The sequence below is a fragment of the Amblyomma maculatum genome, chromosome 7 (assembly GCF_055883805.1).
Source record: "Amblyomma maculatum isolate TAMU_Amacu chromosome 7, ASM5588380v1, whole genome shotgun sequence".
Taxonomy (NCBI): Eukaryota; Metazoa; Arthropoda; class Arachnida; order Ixodida; family Ixodidae; genus Amblyomma; species Amblyomma maculatum.
The window spans coordinates 34,576,415-34,598,472 of record NC_139350.1 but is presented as its reverse complement, the minus strand read 5'-3'; the positions used below and the strand labels follow the sequence as shown (position 1 = coordinate 34,598,472).

At 45.6% G+C, this 22,058-nt stretch overlaps 1 protein-coding gene across 1 annotated transcript in view; it reads left to right on the top strand.

Annotated features, from left to right (window-relative positions):
• LOC146182955 (condensin-2 complex subunit G2-like) overlaps positions 1 to 22,058 on the top strand; it is a 145,565-nt gene that overhangs the window by 117,617 nt on the left and 5,890 nt on the right. Inside the window, exons 18-20 of the mRNA XM_084608985.1 lie at positions 3,772 to 3,891; positions 11,260 to 11,391; positions 19,699 to 19,798. Coding sequence (XP_084465111.1) covers positions 3,772 to 3,891; positions 11,260 to 11,391; positions 19,699 to 19,798 — 352 coding nt within the window. The remainder of the gene's footprint in view (positions 1 to 3,771; positions 3,892 to 11,259; positions 11,392 to 19,698; positions 19,799 to 22,058) is intronic.

Sequence of the window (22,058 nt, the reverse complement as noted above, 5' to 3'; positions counted from 1 at the left end):
AAAAAAAAAGTGCGCCTATTATGCGAGTATATATGGTAAGTTATTTAAACGCTCTTACTTTAACGTTTAAACTAGCTAGCCCTAACTATGCGACCTTTTAAAATGGCACCAGGCCGCAAGCAGTAGACCTCGGCAGCCAACCAAAAGTGGCCATTTGGGTCGCATGCTTTCGGAGCCCAATAGTAGCGCGCAATTTTGTCCCTTCGTTTTCCACTTTGGGTGTCCGCTCACAGATGCCAATCGTGACATGGGAATAGCCTGAATCACGGTATTTCTAATGACCAAAATGATGATGGTGGAGAGCGTATTTTTCTATCTGCTGCCGATCAAAACTCGGCGTGTTTTGACCTCAATTTAAGGAGTTAAGTGTTCAGATTCGCAACTTTGTAATGCTGTGATGTGCAAAATAGGTGGTATTTTTCAACCAAAATTTGGAGATAGTTGCGGAAACGTCTCAGGACCGCGAAAATTAAGAAAAAAAAAAAATCGGACATTTAGACAGAATCTCGGCTGCAGAAAGCAGTGTCCCTCCTTAAAGAAACGCATTGGCAAAAGCATCATTTATACAGATTTCTTGAGCGTAATCACAGCACTGCATCATAGAACTGCTACGGAACCTTTAATTGGAGACATTGTACACAGTGATGCAGAAACAAAGGGGCAGTCAATAAAATTTTGCTGGGTGCCAAGCCATGTTGGAATCCGCGGTAACGAGAGAGCTGACACATGTGCTGCAGCAGCCCGTAACGTTGAAACAAAACTCTCAAACATACCACATAGAGATGTCATGAAACTCATTAAGGAAAAACAGAAAAATGGCAGGCTTCATAGAACAATGAAACAAACAATAAATTACACTTTGTCAAAACAGTCATTGAGGAAAGGACATCGTTTCTGCCTGCATGCAACTGGCGCAGCCGAAAAAGTGACAACTGAACATGCTACAACTGCAAATTAAAATGACAGACGCAACACTTGGACGTTGGAAAGCAAAGAGACTACATCCCTGAAGGTTTCTAGCCATTGTAAATTGTAAATGTGTGCATTGCACCAGGAAATCTCTAATTAATAATTTTTTTCCCCTTTCCTCAAAACATGCATCGTCGACCATTGCAGTTTTGCGGCCTCAATATCTCTGCACCCAATGCACGTAGAGTTGAAATTCTTTTTGCAGTGGGAAGCTGAATATATGCTGTGTGAAACGTTGGAAGCAGATGTTTTGTTTTTGAAAATTAAAATTATTTTGATGAGTTTATCCCACTTTGTACACACGCTTTGTATACTGAAATTAATAAGGCTGCAAAATGAGTGCTAATTAACATATCTGGAAACTGCTCCAAACATTTCATTCTTTGCTCTTCTGGCTATCTAACCATGCTGTAATTTGAAGTTTTTAATGACCCATTATTTCATAATTTAGGAAGTGTGTGAATTTGTATTGCAATTTGCCAAAAAATAACAAAAATAGCTCCAAGACCCATGTCATTCCGTCATTCTGTACAGCAATGCCGTCAAGCTGTCATTCCTTTACTATTCTGTACATCAATGCCAGACGTGAGTGACAGAACATGATGTAAGCTCCCTTGTAAAAAAATAAGCTCTGGAAAGCTTAGTAAATTAAGAAGGAAATAGTCAGATTCCTGCAGTTCTTCTCATATGTGTTGTGAGCATTTTAGAAAGCGAGATTTCGTTTATGGAGTTCGCGCTAAACAGTTTGATGAGTAGCATCCGAAGGTCTGGTGCGTGCCTTCATGTTCTCTCACTCACTACTTGTAAAGCTAACGGAGACTAATTGCTGGCGGGGTGGAAAATATGCTGGGTTCTGCACGAAGCAGTACCTTCTGACAGCAAGGAAAGCTCATCCAAAAGCTCAGAGGTCTCTGGAAGGTCCCAAAGGCACTACACTACGCACCTGCTCTATGCACCACTCCTCGCACATAGAAGCCCTGTGTTGCCGAGATTCAATAACCGCTTACTTCTGACCGCCTGTGTAGCAAGCTCAGTTCTTGTCACAAATAGCAACTAGGCTGGCCGGTGCATGTCATACTTGCAGTAAAAGCTTGCTGGGCTACACTTTCACAGCTTGGTGACACTATTTTTTCTTCTTAAGACTAAAGCCTTTAAGCGCTCATACTCGCGGTGACCGTCTGTTACATCCAAAGGCTGGAACAGTGCCAGCTGTGACCCTCCCCCGCACACCCTCCTAGCTCCTCAGCAACGGGTGGCGTCGTCGAAGCGCATGTGCAGCTTTGCACAGCATCAGTGATGTCACCTGCACCAGCAGGCGGAGCGAGTACGCGCTGTGACGTGTCGTTGCTATCGAGTGAATGAGTCGGATGGCTCCCAAGCAGCCCAGTGATTCCGCACCAAGCGGTTTGGATAAGCGCAGGAAGGCGGATTCCCCAAACACAAAACGGTGGGTGCGGAACGAAAGCGTTTGCGACTGCGCAATGCTTCGCCTGGGACGAGAGCAAAGCCATGTTGGAAGGCATTGGAAGCCGAAATGGCGCGGCATTTTGTGGCTGCCGTGGCGTTTTGAAAGCACGGTTTGTCGCATTTCCTGACTGAATTCAGCATTAATAATTAGAGTGCAGATGCTTGAAAGGATAAATGTTCTGAAAGTAAGTTTTTCTCATAAGCGATGTTTGATCATTTTCGACGATTTTAAGACTCGCGTGTTCCCTTAATTAACTCTACGGCTTAAGTTATCTTTAAGAATTTTCGCTAAGATATTCCCCGATACCTGCCGCGACCTAGGGTTCCTCTCCTCTCTTATACACACCCCAATTTTGGCCAATCAAAACCGCCATTTTTTATACATGGGGCCTATAGGAAATTTCGCAACTCAAAAGGCTCTGCTGGCGCGCATCAGTGCGCTTTTAATTTTTAGTAAATTTGCGATGTTTTCACCCGCCATTAACTAATAACAGCCTTTTACTAATGTAAACTGTAGAATACGATTAATAACTAAATAGCTTTCTGTTGGGAATTATTCGCCTATGGTCATTATCATCAGCAGCTACATTTTTAGCCTCTGCACTCTTCGGGGAATTCGACCCGAAATAATCAGGGAAAACCTGGAAAAGTCCGGGATTTTGAAAATAGTGTTTTGCTAGACACCCTGATAGTATATCCTCCACGTTATTGCACTACATGGCCCATTGCAGCACTGTGTAATACCAAATTTTATCCTGTACTCCATTTCTCCATTTTGAGGTAACATACTTGCTCAGATACTCTTTCCTGATCAAAACAAAACACAGGCTAGAAACATGGCAGCCGTGCTTCATTATGGGCCATTGTCAGCTCTGTTACACTGCTTATTATGAGGAATAATCGTCAAACAAAGGAAAAGTGGGGCACTCGTTATGAAGTGCTTGTGAAGGGAGCTAACAAGTACCGACACCGAGGGAAGCAGAGGGTTTTTCTGGGGGGATCAATGTAAAATAATGTTGTAATCATAGATATAATTTATTAGAAAGAAAAAAGAAAAACGCATGTTGCCGGTGGGATCCGGACAGTCTATCTCTGAATTATTTCGCATCCGGTTTTGTACCCATTCAGCTACGCTGACAACTGTTGAGTCTTTTACTGTCTTAAGTGTTTACCTTGCGTGCAAACCATCCTCGAGCGTATTCACTAGTGCCTTTTGATGGGTAGAAGCCTGAAGTCTGCATGTTAGGGTGTACCAAAAGTTGTTCATGTCTTGAAAAAGACACTGTGTTGGCATACTACTCTAATGACTTCTGTTTCAATGCTGTGCTTTTCTAGGACACTCTGCGAGACTTGCTCCTCACCTCGAAAGGCCATGTGCAGATTGAAGGAACGATGATGGCAGCCTATGACCTGTTCCTCCTGCTTACCTACGTCCTGCACGGCCAGAAGCATCCGGTACGTTGTTTCAAACCTTTCTAAGCTTCCAGCTTCTCCACTTAGTGCATAAATATAAAGCATGCTCGAGCTTTAAAGCGCAGCATTTTGAAAAAAGCCCTCACTTGAAGCTTATGATGATGTCAGTATCCTGCGCTTAAGGGGAGACGCGGGTCGAAAAACGGCGATTTTCAGTAAAAAAAGTCACTTTTGTGATTTTAACTGTTATAGCAACACTGACCCTTCGAAATTATTTAAAAAGTCTGTTAAATCACTCAAGGTGGCTAGAGAAGGGGCAGATATGACCCATGTTCAAGCGCGTGACGCGTCAAATCGCTGCGTCGCATGCCACTGGAATTTTGCAAGGCTGCAGGCCCACGCTTTTTCTCCCTAAAGCTGGCTTTGCCGCTTCACAAACCCCCAGCAAGTAATAAAAAAAAAAAGTTGCCAGCCCAAACCTAGCATTTTCACTGGCCATTTAAATCACGTGGTGAGATTTCGACCACGCCATTGGCTGCCAGCGTGGGAAGCGGCCATAGCTCGTCTGCTCTTCATGTGACGCGCAGCTCGCTGTCACGCTTGCCCGCTAGTTTTTTCTCGGCGTGTTTTCAAAATTTCGCGCATCTTCGTGCTCTTCGTTGCGATAGAAGCCGAGAAAAACGTGATTTTCGGTGTCGAGAGTACCGGTCAAACCACGCGTTCAAGGGAAGTCACCGGCAACGTGAAACAGCGTGCAGTGGAGACGTCCGCGGCAGCTAGGCCTAACCTCGGCGGAGGCAACGCTTTTGACGGCTCGGAGCCGGCTAGGCACTGAAGTGTCAGCGACAGCTTAGGCGATTTCGTCAGTGCATTGGATAAGAAGATAAGGATCTTCGAGAACTTCGAGCGTTGAGGAGACCTAGTACAGCGAGTGCCTTTATCGGCGAGATCGGTGCCGCGAACGCACTGGCGAGCGGAGCAGCTAGCTTGTCAGGAGCGCGGACGGTGCTAACTTTCCGTTCGCGAGCTGGCCAAGAAGCGAAAAGGACTCTCGTCGTTTCTATAGCTGCGTTGTAGCAGTGTAGCGTGTGCCACGTCCGTTGTGTCGTAGTCGTGCTCGTCGCGGTGTGCAGCTCCGGTGGATGACGCCCTTCAGCCAGCTCGAAGGAGATTTTCTCCGTGAACGTCAATGCAGTGGTTGCGGCGCGCGTTATTGGTGCTGGATACAATCAACTTGCCCGATTTTGTGTGATTCTTGGTTTGCCGAAACAAGTGCACCATAAGGAGTTTAATGCCATAACAAAAAAAGTGCACCTTGTGGTTACAAAGCAGTGGCTGACAGAAGCAAGGTCTTAGCATTGCTAACTAGCGAAGAAAGCACGTCTTGAGAATGCTGCTCACAATGTCACTGTGGGAGCAACATATGATGCTGGTGAATTCTAAAACTGTGCACTGTATCATGATACCCTGGCCTGCATTGTGCGCAATTTTCATGCAGACAGTGCTGCTACAACAGCAATAAACAGCTTTTGTATCTTTAAATCGCATTTTTCTCAAATTCTTTTTTTTGGCCGAATATGTATTTTGTGCACAATATTTTATGTCGTTATTTTAGTTCAATAAACACCAAATTTGGCTTGCATGATCTTTAGGATGTGTAGAATGCAAGTATCTAGGTTTAAATGCAATCAGCAGTATTTTTGCAAATTAAAAAAATTATCTGGTTCTAGCCACTAAAAACAAGGCACCAGATATAAAATTGTCTCAAGACATTGCATGCCAAGGGAAGGTTGCTATGTTGCTTATTTGCACTCAGTGGAGTGTTGGGGACAAAAAAGAGCTAGTTGGCTCTGCCCTACCATGCTTGCTGCTGTTTAAAGCAGCTGCACTAACATGCATTGTTTTTCACTTATGCATGGCATTTAGAATATGAAGGCATTAAGCTATTTTAAAACTAAAAGCATATTTAGAAAGAGGAGATCAATCTCTATACGTATGTGCAATTTTCATTCACCTAGCATCAATATTAAGAAAAAAATGTTTTCGAGTAGCATCTCCCCTTAAAACGCTCTTTCTCTGGGACTCAAGGTGCTCCCTGGGCCAGAATGGTATTTGCTCATTCTAGAGCCTCGGACTGAAGTGTAGGGCGCAGGCCACATGGATGCTGGCTGAGCATAAGAAGTGGGCGTGCTGCTTGGCATCCTTGGATGCTCCATGACAGATGGCCAAACAGCCACTGTACATAGACAGTGGTCATTAGCTATCTCATGCGGAGCTTGCGTTGTTCTGAAAGACTGGGACAGTGCCATGGGCTCGTAGTATAGACACGCCCGTGACGTCAGTGGAGATGCTGCGGCGCTGGCGACAGCAGTGACTTCCGGGGTGTAGGCAAAAGTGCGGGCCGTCAGCATTGTATGTGCGGCGGTTGCTGTGTTTTCGAGCACAGTTCACGATATTCAGCTGTGGCGCAGTTATATGCTCCGCGAGGCATGAGAAAAAAATATGGAACTGTTCTTCTGGCCGGAGAGAAATGATGGAAGAGCAACGTGCGTGGAGTGCGACAGGTAGACCTGTGCCGACGGACCTTTGCAGCATGCGTGCGCTGCGCACTTCTCCATTGAAACTTCATCAGTTCGTTTGTGGCCGTTGATACTGGTGGTTGCTGTTCGGCTGCGTGACGAATAGCGCAAGAACAAACGGCTGCTGCTCGTGCAAGTCTTGTGTTCTCAATAAAATTTAAGCACGGAATATATATAATATTTCGTGTGGTGGTGTGTGGGATCTAGCTTAAGTCTAATGTGGAGAAGCTGTTGTCAGAATGCGTACTGCCCTAGCATCTGTTCGTGCATAAAGGACACAAACGCTGCAGTCAGTCACCTTGAGCGGTCACACCGAGCTGCTAAATGCGATGTTAACGAGCTTAACCCGAGCTTAAAAATGAATCTCGCAACAGGCTGTAGAAAGCGAGTAAACGGCGTTAGAATCCCTACAAAGTCATGCAATGTCATTTTCCAGAATATTTGAATTTTCGTATGGAACTAGTCGTACATAACCTAAACGCACAAAATGTACCACACATATTGATCAATCAAAATAAGAATGGCATTTATGGCACACGGAGTTGGCATTTTCACTTGTATACCTCTTTTATAAATACAGAATAACAAAATGGGTATTCTTGTGGACCTTCATGCATGCATTAGCTGTGAATGACCTTGACTGCTTGGTGCCTCAAGCATCTGTTAATCAAGCAGAATAAAACAAGTTGACAGCGCACTCTGCAAAGTTAAAAAAAAAATACGGTCAAGCTCTTCTTATTTGAAGAAACTGTATGAATTAAATTGCTGGCAATTTTTTACGTTCTCTATCGTCGAATTGTCGAATTATCCGGCTGTCGACTTATTGAATGGACAAAAAAAAAAAAAGACTAAATGAGCCACTGGATAACATACCTTTATTTCGTAAAGAAGTTAGTTATCACCATTTTTTTTTTTTCGGACGAATTTGACCGGCGAAAATAGCGCTAATCGCTGCCGGATGTTTCGTGGCACGCGCACCATCGGCAGTCCGTTCGCAGAAGTCCTCCAGCACGGACAGCGCATCTGCGGCTTCTTTAATCGTGCGCTTCGGCGGCTGGGGCAGCTGTTCACAATCATCTTCTGATGAATTGTCGTTGCCGGCACTTGTTACTTCCTGAATTATGTCGTCCTCAGTCAGCTGTCCGGCGACTGCGACGCCATCATCGATGGCGATGTAATCAGCACGCCACACAGAAGGCAAGACATTGTCAAAACAGCTGTCGTCCTCTGCTTTTGCGTCGGCTGTCTCACATGGCAATTTCTCTGCATGACAAAACTCGACGACTCCACTGCGCGAAGGTAGCGTCAAGATGCGCAGGCACAGCACGCTGTACACACACGCAGCACAGTAAACACGTAGGCTAAGCGTGACCATGGATGCAAAAAGCACGTGGCGACGACACACGCTGAGGCTAAACGCAACGACTCCACTGCGCGAAGATAGGGCTAGGAAAGAACGAACTTTCGGCTGACCTCGCTCCCCTTGCATCGCTCTGCTGATGACAGTAACAGTATGGATGGCGTATGCTGCCTTTCTATTTTTATTTTTTGTTCAGCGTCGCGCTAGCGCCGCTCTTGGCTGTTTTTCTGTTTTTTTTTTTACCCCTTCCACAGTGAAATGCGAAATGGCGGGCTACGGGGCTACGTCGAATTAACCGACGCACGGCAAAATTGGTCGAATTAACGAGATCTTTGCCCCATAGACTCCTATGTATAATTGGAGGGACCTCGCGTGCACGTGGAATTAACCAATGTGCCAAATTAACGGGGATCGAATTTACAAGCTTTCACTGTGTAAGCCCTTCAAAAGGTTCAAATGATTTTTCTATTAGTTCATGACATTGTCCTCCTCCTTCCTGCATGCGCTAGCCATCGGCCCGGAAGTTGAAGAGCGTAAACGATCCTTATTTTTTATACTTAATGCGTTTTTATTTAATTTAATCATGTATTAGCTGCTACATATAATTGACTTAGAGAATATTATACTATAAATACCTTTCTCTCGACATGCTGCGGAGGTTGTGAAAAGAAAAAAAAATTAAATTTCCTGCTATCAGCGACCCTATTTTTTCGGACGCCTGCTATGATAGAGAGATCTTGTAGTATTTGGCTTTTGCTCATTTAGGCGTTCTCTCAGCGCAGGAAGTTCAATGCGATTGACCGCAGCAGCTGCCTTGAGCATTTGAAGGCAATAGTCCAATACTGTCAAAATGTTAAATACAATCGAAAAAAGAACAAAAAACGCAGTGATGTGCTGTAAGGTAAGCCACTGATGACTAAGAGGGTGTTCTATTGTTAAAGGAATCTCTCTGATTGCTCGTTCGCTAAGGTGTTCTACTTTCTCAGCGTACCATGAACTTGCGGGGCTGATACCTGACCTCGATACCTGATGAGTGTGAGGGGACACAACCATGCATGTAGTTTTCTATTTGCACGTAAAGGATTCCGGATAACTGAAAGCCATTCCTTTTACAACTTTGTCACTGCAGCTTGCCGGACAGCCGCTGAATCTGTTTACATTGGCCGTAGAAGCAATTTGTGAGAGAGGTAGAACGGTCGTCTTACTACGCCACAATCAGGAAATCTCATGTTCACTAAAGCGCCAATGAGAAACACGTGTATTTAGGCCGGCCAGAAAATACGTAAACCCGTGTCAGGTGCAACGTGAATGCGAAAAAAAATAAATTGCTGTACGGCCTTCGAAATTAAAAAAAAAAAAATGCTACGTTTATGCTTGTTTCACAAATTAAATTGTATTTTTTTCTTGTTCGACTTTTATATGAAGCCGATAGCAGATTTTCTGACCATGCGGTATTGATTGAGCTGTGAAATGTGATTTTATTAGGTGAAATGGACATGCCACAAACAAATGTTAACAAATTCGAAGAGTATCAACGCAGCGCTCTTAGCACATTTTCATTGGTTGACAAACGAAGAGAGGAAAAAGGACAAGGTCACGGTAATAGGAATTGTTCATGTCTCCTATCTGCTCTTCCTGTTAAGAGAAAGAAGTAAATTGTCTATAACTATGTCAGCGAAAGTAGCTGTACAAACATTGTCTCTGCCCATCACTGAAGATCGTAACGCAGCCCGAACGACGATGGTGGAGCTGCCTTTTCGTTTTCTGTGTTGGGGTTTTTTGTACACAGCGGGGAAATGCTAGCGTTGCAACATGCGCTGTTAGGTTACTTCGATTTCCAGTTGTCAATAAAGTGGCTACAGATGGAGTGCGGCTTTGATCCGAGACTCTCGTGCCATCACTCCTGGGGAACAGAAGGCACAAAGCATCAGATAGCAACCGGGATTTTAAAAATTCGGAATTTTCTATGACTACACAGTAACCAAATACGTAGATACGTGCCTCTGCTTTTCAAAGAACCATGCTTAGGTCACCCGCCACTCATGCTCGTGTGGAAACCCGTAGTAATGAATCTACTTAAAAAAATCTGACGAGTTTGCATAGCCGCCAGTGCAGCCAACAACGCACCACGTTTTGCCAGCCTTGTTTGGCCAGACTTCGTTTCAGTGGACATATTCACACAACTAGCCCAACTTTCTGCTCTCTTGAGGATATATTCACGTGCAACATCATCTAAACCTTAGGATTTCCAATTTCCACACAAACCAACGACACAGCACGCTCCAATGCGCTGGCAATACACCGGGCCGGCGCATGCCAGCGATTGAGCGATGCGCCGAGAGGCGGCGCTACCCGTTCAGCTGTCCGGTCCCTATGGGTAGTGCTCAAGGTTATGGGTTAGTGGCGTGTTTGTATCATCCATAGTGCTATGGGAGAGTATGCAGGACATCCAAAGTAGACCATTGGCAGAAATCTGTAAGTCATCTTCTCTGCAAGGCTTGTTTTTCAACCAAACGGTCTCGTTCCCAGACGCCACACTCGCATTATTTGAAGAAGCGAACAGAGGCAAATTTCCTTTTCTAAGTAAACTCTGTAATGTGCAGCTGACTTCAAGATGACTCGGGAAGACACATCGAAAGAGTACAGTGGTTGAAACCACCCCTTCTTATGTAAAAAGAGGATGAAGTGGGTGGACTTGTCCAGCGCCTTGCTGCTCCAGCGTGACTGGTTTCGGCCCATTCATCAGGCTCCCTCCCTGTCTCACTTACACGAATCGCCAGCATGAATGCACCATTGAAAGACGTCTGCCTCTTTTAGTTTCAAAAAGAATGCGAGAGTGGAGTCTCTGGAACGAGACCTTTTCGTAGGAAAACGAGCCTTTCAGAGAAGGTGACCTACAGATTTCTGCAAATGGTCCATTCTGCGTATTGCACACCGTGCACTCTAGCCGGGGAATTCATGAATTTGTATCGTCCCGAAATTCATATTGATTGAACATGATGCTACTGTATTTGACTAATTTTTCTGAATTTATCAAATATTTGCATGAGCCTATTTATTTGTGGGCTTGTATCCAAGGTACCTTTTGAATTGGTTCAGTCCTGGAAGGTTTAATGTCCCGAAGTGACTCGGGCTTTGAGGGATGCCTTACTGTAGGGCTGTGAGGATTTCTGCTGTCTGGGGTTTTTCAATCTGCACTGACACCACACAGTATATGGGTGCCTTTGGCTGCCGTATCCTTGGTTCAAAAGTCAAGTGTTCTAATTGCCGTTGTGGGGCCTGAGGTACCTTTTACAGATAAGTGGGGGCATCAGAGTTTTGCCCTGAAATTTGAACCTCTTTTGGTTAAGAGCATTGACAGGTGTAGTTAGTCATGGTATTGCCGTTAGCACCTACTTGGCATTGTTAAATAACTCTCTTGCCTGGTTTGTATGCTGTTTCTGTAATGCTGTTTACCCCAACCATGTGTAGGTGACAAAGGAGAAGTTTGTGGCAACAGCAACAATCGAATGCCAGATGCAGTGGATTCAAGACAACCTGTTGCCAAAGCTGCAGAATAAAAGGGAAAAGAACTGTCGAGATATCTACATCGAAATTGTGAAGGTAGGCCCATTTGATTGTTTCTAAGGAGAACATTTTTTTTTACTGATTTATGGCATTTTTTACCTTGTGCATGGATTGCCATTGCCTTGAGGACTCCGTGTCGGTGTGTATTCATGGTTGGAGAAACATTTCCTTATGATGAGCCCCAACTGACATATCTCAGCTTTACCCATCTCATGTATTTATTCTGAATGATAAAGAGGGTCATAGTACTGCTTAAGGGGGGACATGGCTCTTAAAGTTACTTTTTCAATTGTTGACCAAATTTGATAAAACCCGGTATTCTGATTCAGTTTCTTGTACTGATTTCAAATATCTAACTATTTTTCCAATTGGCCAATTAGTTCAAAAGATAGATGAAAATAATTGTTCACAATTTGCACAAACAATGAGAAAGTAACCACACTAAAAAAAATTCATATTGACACCTTGCTAGGTACTAGAAAGCATAGTGTATACAATGTTAGGAGCACTTTTTTGATAAAACAAATATTAACAATGTTATAGCATTTCAAAGTCCATCATTCAAATGTGGGTGCCCTACTGTCTGACCTAGAGCAAAATGAAAAAATTTTTTAAACGTAAATTGCAAAATCTACTCCTAACATTGTATACTTTGCACTTTTAGCTACATGCCACAACAAAAATTATGGTTCTACCTCCATTGAAGGCAGAGATATCGCTTCTTGACATAAGCAAGAAGTCAAGAATCGGTGTTTTGAGAAAAAAGAGATTGGCTCTCTTTTAATCAAAAATGTAGAGAAAATGTTTTAATATTTTCCGATGTAAGTGACTAGAAGGCACCAGGGATGTAGTCACTGACTATGGCCACCCAAATGGCGTTTTTTGAAAGTGTGCTGCATGTCCGCAGTGGTCTTGCACTTGTTTGCAGATGCCACTGCTCGGCAGTGGTCTTTCTCTGCCATGCGCTTCATGCTTGGTGTCCCATGGTTGAGGTGCAGCTCTTTCAATATTGCTGCAGAGGAGTTTTGACAACCAGCATTAAATCTCATAACAGCCTCAGCCACAGCAGCTTGCACCGTGAACAGTGAGGCATGCTGTTCTTTTCGTTCCAGTGACCATATCAGGGAGTGGAGACATTCATTGGTGTTTTGAGTGCTGCCCCGTTGGCACCGCTCAAGAAGCCTTTCATCAGACAGGCGCTCCTAAATGGGCAACAAGGCCTCACATACGCGCTGAGGCAGATTGTAGTGGAATCTCGATGATACGAATTCCAAGGGAGCACGCAAAATATTCGTATAATCCCGAATTCGTATGATCCAAAACAAGTCAACTTCCACATGGGAATGAATTGAAAATGAATTAAACTTTATTATGGCGAGCTACTTGCGGCCGAAAAAGTCCGTAATGCTTGTCTGCACTTTTTTGCTGTTGATGTCGCGGACAAGCTCCGCCTGAAAGGCATAAAACCGTGCCGCGGTTTCGTCGCTCACGCTGCCGGCACTTACGGTGCGGCGTAGAACGTCCAAAGCGTGAAGAGTATCTGCCGTTGACGGCGGCTGTTCACACTCGTCGTCAGCGTCACCATCGCTGTCAGGCTCACTTTCGCAATCATTCACTTCGTTGACCAAGTCTTCAATAGACCTCACTCAGCCCACGAGTTGCGGCGTTGTCGTCCACGGTAACGAAGTCCTGAGCCGAAGCTTCAGTTTCCAGATTGTCCCAGCCATCAATCGTGAGGTCTTCATCTGGCTCTTGACAATCTCCTGCCGAAGCCGCATCAAGTCCGATGGCAAATCCGCACTTTCTGAAACAGTTCGAGATTGTGCCTGAAGTTACACTATCCCACGACATGGCTAGAAAGTGCAAAGCATCTAAGAGACTGATCCGCAAGTTTGCTTCTTTATGGTCAATTTTCGCCAGCGGACGCCTCACTAGAAGTCCTTTGAAATGATGTTTCACATTTCTAATTATCCCAGCGTCCAGTGGCTGAAGATGGCTGATAGTGTTCGCCGGCAGGAACCTGACTTTCACGTTAGTGAATGTCATTTCCTTTGGGTGTGCAGAGCACTGGTCCACGAAAAGCAAACTTTTCCGGTTTCTTGATGGCATTTTCCGATCAAGGCTTGTCAAGAACTCATGGAAAAAATCTCCACTCATCCACACCTTTCGGTTACCTTTGTAGAAGACAGGCAAACGCTCCGCCGATGGAAACACCTCGGTTTCTTCGACTTACCGATGACGGTAAGCTGGAGTTTCTCGGATCCATCCGAGTTGCAGCAAAAGAGTACTGTTACTCTCTCCTTGCTTTTCTGGCCGCCCTGGCTTGCCTGGCCTTTTACGCACAAGCTTTTTTCCGGTTGAAGGTTGAAAAAGAGGCCCGCCTCGTCGGCATTAAATATGTCGCGTGGGGCGTACTCCAAAATCAGCGCCGGCAGCGTGTTCAGCCACTCATCTACAGCTGACTGGTCCACTTTCTTGCCTTCCACTCCTTAAACCGGTGCAGCCATCCCCCAGACGCTTGGAAATTTTCAATTCCAAGCGAAAGCGCGACGGTGTCGGCTTTTTCACGTAGCACCTTGCCGTCCACGTTGACGCTGGCCGCTGTCACTTCGCGGAACCAAGTCAGCAAAACCTCTTCCAGCTTGACATGGGTCGCTGTTTTAGCCTGCTTCACATTCGCACCGAAGTGCTGCACATTCTTCAAGATGACATCTCTCTGCCCAACAATGGTGCAGAGTGTCGACGGTGCCAACCCTAGCTCTTTTGCTAAGTCGATACGCTTCTTCTTAGGGTTTTCGTCAACCCTCTTCAGTACTTCAAGCTTTTCCTTAAAAGAAAGGGCTTTATGCTTCCGCGACATTTCGGCAGCAGCGAACACTTGCGTCTTTCTAACGTTTGGACAGTTCACGTCACAGTGAACGACAGAAAGAAACGGAGAACTACTGCAGCGGCAGCCAGCATCACAGGCCTCCTGGGAACAGCCAGAGAGACAACTTCTTGATAGACCAATGAGCTGCCAGCGAATGAGTGACTCACACGACTGGGCACGTGCCTCGCCTTGGCCGTCCTTGTCTAGTGCTCGTCGGTTTGCTACGAAAGGGAGGTGGGGATAGGGTGGCTAGTGGGGTGAGGGGGGTTGGAGCGGCCGTGGTGGATACCCTCTCCCCCTGTGAGCTCTTGCGCTGAGCTGCTCGGTGGCTTTGTGCGTTTGTACAACATTCGTTCATATCATTCGCAGCGGGGGGGGTGGAGAGGAGTTAGCGGCGGCCGCGTTGGTTATGTTACCCTCTTGAGGCCAGCCACGCCGGCCCGCTCGCATGCGCGACTGGTTTGCACGTTCGTATCAACCGCGGCGGGTTCAGAAACTCTTCGTATCATCCCGAATTCTATACAATGTAGTCCGTTCAAAGCATTCTTAAAATTCGTATCATCCCGAAATTCGTACCAGCCGTAATCGTATCATCGAGATTCTACTGTGGCGGTGTTTAGGGGGCAAAATGTAGCTCTTGCTGCATTTTGCCTGCACCATGAGTTCGGTCCTGGCGGTCAATAGCCGTGGTCTGACACTAAGTCATTTGATGTTATGTGGCGATAAGTGGCCATCAATGCCCTCTTCATTCCTTGCACATCACTCTTCTGGGCCCAGCCATAGTAGCTTGTCAACTTTGCCACTAGGTCTATGGACAATTTGCTTTTACCACCAAGGCTGTCCAAACCAGGGCCCTTATGTTTTGTGATGAGGTTTCACAAGCTTGTGCCCATCCGTTTCTGTAAATGGTTGATACAGCCATCTTTCTCAACTGAAATGTACCCATACACCTGGGCATCCTGCAGTGCAAGAAAGTGCGGCTGTCACCATCTGAGAGTAGGGTGGTGTATCTTAGGTTGTGCCGTTGCAGTGATCTCTGGAAGAGGGTGAGAGCAGCTTCAGCTTCCATTTCACCAGCCTTCTTGGTGGTGTTTTTCTGGCATGCATGGGTCTCCTTCCAAGCCTTGTATGCCAGGTCATCTTCGCTTGGGGCACACTCGCAACCAGCGCAAAAATTACTCAGGACCACGTAATCGAGAACCAGTCCTGTAAACAGTTCGATGACCGTGCCGATGCCGATATGGGACGAGTGGCCACTCGTCATCCAGGAATTGTCATATGACACAGCAATGTTTCCGGGATTCGCAACCTGCAACTTGTCATATAGATCCCTGACCGATTGCCTGCACAGAGATGTTTGCTTCTCGGCAGCAAGAGCTGCCGCGGGCGCCAGCTTCTTCACGTACCTTTGCCAAGTTTTGTTGTGGAGGCCACGGTGCGAAATGTTCATGGTCGCAAAAACGTCATTGAGAGCCATTTGTCGATTCCCGGTGGCTTGCATCGCGCGCGCAGCAAGGCCCGTTCACAACGAACGGGTTGCACTTCTCTTTTCCGTTCACACGGGGCGAGCTTCACGCCGACGCAACATCACCGCAGCACGCGCACTCGATAATCTTTATGGCGAGGCCATATTCACGTTCACCTTTCCCTACCGCCGTATACCTTGCACTTCACAAACGACATCAACGCGTTCATTGAGTTCAAACTGACAACGAAGCCCGTCTCGATGTCCGATGGCGCGGCTGCAACATCGTCAGCGTGAGTGAAAAAATCCATCTTTCGCTTGGTGGCCGGTGTTGACGAAAGAACTTGTAGCTTTTCTTGGGTTTCCATTTCTTTCTGTAACAACTCCGTATGCTGCAATATTTCGGTGTTGCGCCGAATGCGGCTTCTGTCCAGAATGCATTCACTCGTCGGCGATCCGGTTAGGCCTAAGTCCACTTCGGTACTGTCCACGGCCTTGGCATCACTTGTGGTGGTGGCGGACTATTCTCGACGTCGTCCGAAGGAGCTGAGCGCTTCTTGAAGTGTAGGCCGATCGTTTCTTCTTTTTGCCAAACTTGTGACTCGTGGCAAACTTTGGCATTGCTTCTGACATCATGCCGCACTCGTCACAACCCTACGACTGAAGAAGGAGAGACGCGTCGCCTGCGGAGGAGCAGACGACGGGAACTTTGCACGGCCAATCACAGCGTGCTTTTCAATCGCGTGTGCTAGCTCGACGAACAGAACCGCGCGTTAGGACTTTTTTTATGCTCTGATTTCAAAGTCACCAGTAAGCCGGCGGAGGTACTTGTGGTGGGAAATGTGAAAAGAAAAGCCGCCCTTTCCAATGAGACCAAGATGGCTGCGATCGCGTGTGTAGAAAACGACCTACGCGCCTTGGAAAAAAACGTTGTTTTTGCGCGGATTTCAGCTAACAGTGAGCGCGTCCACATATTGCTATGCATGATGGCTTGCCTAGTTACCAGTGATCAGTGAATCAGATTGAAAAACACGAATCATCGTAAAGAGCACTGAATACTTTATTACAGGGTACATAAATAAGCATGATATGACGTAAGTGTGCTTAAAAAATCTTAAATTGTCTCTCGCTTGAGTGGCAGCTGAAACTTGATAGTCGCTACGAGCATTGCTGGCGGCAGTTCTTTTGCGGGCACAAAACCAATCAGCAACTGGAATAACTGCAGGATGTCTCCAGCCCCAATGTTAAAATCATAGTGTAAACCTTGAAACCCTGCCAGAAATTCTGATGAATCTGCTTCACCTCGAAAGCCATCGTCCTATTGATCGGTGCCATCAGCCACGGACCCACAATCAGGTAATGGCAATACGCTATGGTATAGGCATCAATTGTGATGACGATAGTGCTCAGTTCTTAACCGCATGCAATACACCCTGGCAGATTTAGCCACGCTGGTCCGCTTGCGGCACTAATGACGTTTTTGTGACATTCTCTTCATATTTTATTGTTTATCAAAAATTACGACAAATTACCGTGGTAAACATCTTCCGGGTGCCCAGAAAAGTATCGTTGTAACAATATTTCGCCAATAATCAATCGTTATATATGGTTTATTTTTACATGGTGACAATGGAAAAGCTGATAAATACCAAGAATTTGATCATTGTAAGTGATATATAGTTATATTGTTATAACTGGGGGGGGGACTACACTGTATCACCGCTTCCTGTATCACCGCTATCAAGCTTCCAGCGATAGGGGGCTCTGTCTAGCCAATTCATTATGCTATTTTCGCAAAGACTGTTCATTGTGAAGTACAATGTTGAGAATGTGAAAGTGGTATTAGGTTGCTCTTAATAGAAAGATAATTGTAGCCGCTAAAAGCATCGGCACAGTGTCGAACACTGCTGCATTTTTTTTTGGATGAGTCTGCAGTGCCTGCACCTAGGCATCTGGAAAGGTGGTTTTCAGCTATGTTCTGCAATTGGATTGCAGACACTACACTACTACTACACATGGGCCAGAAGTCTCGGCGCAGCCCATTTATTGAATTTGTAGGAGGCCTAATGCGCCACGCAGTTTTGAAGGAGGGCTTCTGTGGGAAGATTTCTGTGACAGTGGACTTTCTGAAAACAGTTCATCTTAGTTTGGTGTGAAATTGGTGTGTGTATTGTGCGTGGGTCTTTTATGCACCAATTTGTCTGGATGTCACTGACGGTAGGAGCCACCGAGCCACCTTCCCTTTCATCTGCTTGGTGTCCGTTAGACCGTTATGCTCTAATGCAGTTTCAGGCTTGGGAAAATTTTGTCCCGCATGGGCCAGGAGCTGTGACATACAGTGAAAGCTTATTAATTCGTACCTCGGTAATTTGAATGTTCGGATAATTCGAACTACAATACTTAATCCAGCCAAGCTTCATTGAGATCTTTGACAAAAAAGCCCATTAATTCGAGCGTGAATCGGTTCCGCTACGGATCATTCGAACTATGCGCTGCCGCGTCTAGGTGGCTTGGTACACAGCTAGTGGCCAAAAACACACCTCCATGAAAGAGCGGTATAGTTAAAGGCTGCGCACGTCCAAATTAGGACAGATGAAACCAGGTAAAGCCACGGTAGAGTGGGTAGAGTCTAAATGGCACCATGACAGTCGCAGTGGCCGACGGCCACGGCGGTGGCTGCCTGCTCTTTCTTCTGTGGAACCTCCAAAACTTGCAACTAAATACTCATTAGTTCGAGCCCTGTTACTTTGAAAATGCAGATAAGTACTCTCTGTGTGGTCCCAGCAAACACCTATGAAAGGGCGGCCGTGATTGAGTGGCAGTAGACAGCGCACGCCCCACTCGCCCGCGGCAATATAAAGCGAACATACTGAAAACGAGGCTTGCACAGCCGGACAAGCTCTGGCACTGTGCCAAGTTCGCTTCCCCCACTTGCTTGAGCTAGCATGAAAAAGTTAACACACTATGATGTTATCGCTGCGCCGCATCTTGGCGCACTGCTAAGAAGTATGATGTGGACCGTGATGGCGCAAAACGGAGGGATGCGTAAGGGCTGGCGCCTCCTGTTCCCCCCCCCCCCCCCCCCCCCCCCCTGAATTCTTAGACAAAATTGGGGGTAGGTGGGTTCATTATGTGAGTGGGTTTGTCATGTTAGTAAATAGGTAAATTTACTGTAATGCCAATGGTTGTCAGTTTTTTCGAGGCCATTCGATAATTCCGACGTCGGATAATTCACTCTTTTCCCGGTCCCATGAAGTTCGGATTAGTGAGCTTTTACTGTAACAGCAAAAGAAACAAGCTAGGAACAGTTAGCAGAGATAAGAAAATAAGTCAGTAAAATATAAATATCGATCAGAAAATTGTAGATAGAACGACTCCTCAAGAGTGGAAAGGTGAAAATCTTTGCGCTAGTTCTACTGTAGCGTTTATTTGACAGAACCCAACGCGGCAGGAGAGTGGCTTCCTCTGTGTGGATTCGAGGTCAAAACCTCCACTCAGTGTCAATGGTGTGTGCGTGTTGTGCCACTTCGTCTTCAGAGCTGCCAGCAGATGACGTGTGGCGGTGTTTGACACACGGCTGCAGCCGGCCATGTTCCCTCCTGGAGAAGGGTGTCAAGCTGTTGTCATAGAGACTACAGGAAAGCTAGATAAGGAGAAGAGATGCGTTTCTCTCTTGCTCGGCGTGGTGTAGTTAGTAGCTCGGCTGGTGCTAGGACGGGTAGGAATTAGATACCCAGTGGAAGGCCATTTTTTTCTTAAAGGTTAATTTAAAAGTTAATGAATTTCCTGAATTTTCTTGAATTTGACTATGCTGGATTGGCTTCCAGATTGGATTGTCGACTGTTTGGTTATGAACTGGATTTTGCTCTGACTAGTCTTGTGGATTGTATTGGTTTGGATTTGGATCTGTCTCATCGGATGCACGCCACTGATGAGCTAGTAAAGGCTTTTGCCTTAAACTGTCTTATCCCCACGTGTCTTCAATCGGCTTGCTGCCTTCATCTTCCAGATGTACCTGAAGGTGGCTCGTGGTGTGGTGATGACGACATGGGCCGGCTTCAAGTTTGTGGAAAAGCTCCTGAACTTCTTGGTCCTGTGCAAACAGACAAGTAAGGGCTTGTTTTTTCTTGAACCTTTTTCTTCATTAGTAATATGTTTTCGTTTTGGTGTGACTGAAAGTACAATACGGTAGATTTTTTGTTTCCAAAGCAGAAAAGAAACAAAAGTGAGCGGGGAAGCAGGGTAATAATGTTCACACATGTGAATGCTTAGCACAGAGGCTGCACATTTTCTTGCAGCTAGTGTGACAGCTTGTAATTAATGATACTCACTCTGCCGCAAAATTTTTTGAGCTAACTTCATTAGCATCAGAGGTATCGGCAATTAGAGATGCTGCAAGAATGCGCATGTGAATGCTTAGCACAGAGGCTGCACATTTTCTTGCAGCTAGTGTGACAGCTTGTAATTAATGATACTCACTCTGCCGCAAAATTTTTTGAGCTAACTTCATTAGCATCAGAGGTATCGGCAATTAGAGATGTTGCAAGAATGCGCATGTGAATGCTTAGCACAGAGGCTGCACATTTTCTTGCAGCTAGTGTGACAGCTTGTAATTAATGATACTCACTCCGCCGCAAAATGTTTTGAGCTAACTTCATTAGCATCAGAGGTATCGGCAATTAGAGATGTTGCAAGAATGCGCATGTGAATGCTTAGCACAGAGGCTGCACATTTTCTTGCAGCTAGTGTGACAGCTTGTAATTAATGATACTCACTCCGCCGCAAAATTTTTTGAGCTAACTTCATTAGCATCAGAGGTATCGGCAATTAGAGATGTTGCAAGAATGCGCATGTGAATGCTTAGCACAGAGGCTGCACATTTTCTTGCAGCTAGTGTGACAGCTTGTAATTAATGATACTCACTCTGCCGCAAAATTTTTTGAGCTAACTTCATTAGCATCAGAGGTATCGGCAATTAGAGATGTTGCAAGAATGCGCATGTGAATGCTTAGCACAGAGGCTGCACATTTTCTTGCAGCTAGTGTGACAGCTTGTAATTAATGATACTCACTCCGCCGCAAAATTTTTTGAGCTAACTTCATTAGCATCAGAGGTATCGGCAATTAGAGATGTTGCAAGAATGCGCATGTGAATGCTTAGCACAGAGGCTGCACATTTTCTTGCAGCTAGTGTGACAGCTTGTAATTAATGATACTCACTCTGCCGCAAAATTTTTTGAGCTAACTTCATTAGCATCAGAGGTTTTGGCAATTAGAGATGCTCTTCCTCTCTCTCCTCAACTGATACGTTTCAAGCCAGCAGAAAAATATTAAGGAAAGGGGTCAGGGACCGTGCCATCCCATGGGCACCATGGGCACGTCATCGGTTGACGTTTTGTTGGCCAATTTCTGGCTGTCTCATCTGTTTGGCAAATGTGCAGTTCGGGAAGAAGCCCACACCCAAGCACAGGATGCATCTGCGATGTCTACAATAACAGACACTGGGCTTGAAAGGCAATAGCCACCAGCAGAAAGATGCGAAATTGGTGAATCAGAACCATGTGCGCAACGACATTGGCTTTGCTTGCACGCACCCAAAGGGGTCGCGTGGCAACATGAACAGATGGCTTTTGCAACTATTGGATGTGTGGCTGTTATGGCTTGCAGTGACATACATTCGCTATTATAATTGCTGTACTTGTGACATATATACCTTGATTTCCAAGAGGCAAGTTGAGGAAAAGGCCTTTCTTAGGAACCGAGAACCATCTGCACAGTTCAGCTGCTGTAAACATCTTTTCTCCACACTGACAAACAGGCTTTATAAATAGGGTAATTCGTTTTGGGCTTTATATTTTTTCAAATCCGGGGATAAAAAATTTGGCGTTATTTTTCGACTTGATAATAGGGGAGAAATTGGGTTTTTTGTGAACACTTGGAAATTCAGGTTTTATCGCATTAAATTCACAAAATGATTCGATTTGCCCCATTCGGTAGGCAAAAATTAGGGTTCGTTGTGGACTGCTTTCAAGAAAGTATTTTATAATTCGGCATGTGTTTTTCGAATGTACTCCACTGAGTCTGTGGCTACAGTTATAATGTCTTCGTCTTTCCCTGTCAGGAGAGCCTTGCCGACTCCCCTCTACTGTGTAGCTGTTCGAAGGATTAACTTTGTCAATTGCTTTGCCTCATTTTAGGCATTTCATAGTCCTTTTAACAGGAACGCTGGTGCCAATGGCGTGCTTGCTGTGCTCTTGAGCATCAGAAAGGATTGTAGTAGCTTGAACCAGAACACTGTAAAACATACTTTACACTGAAGTGCTATGGAGAAAGCGGGACCTTCAGGTCGACAGCAGTTTGGTGAGCTTAA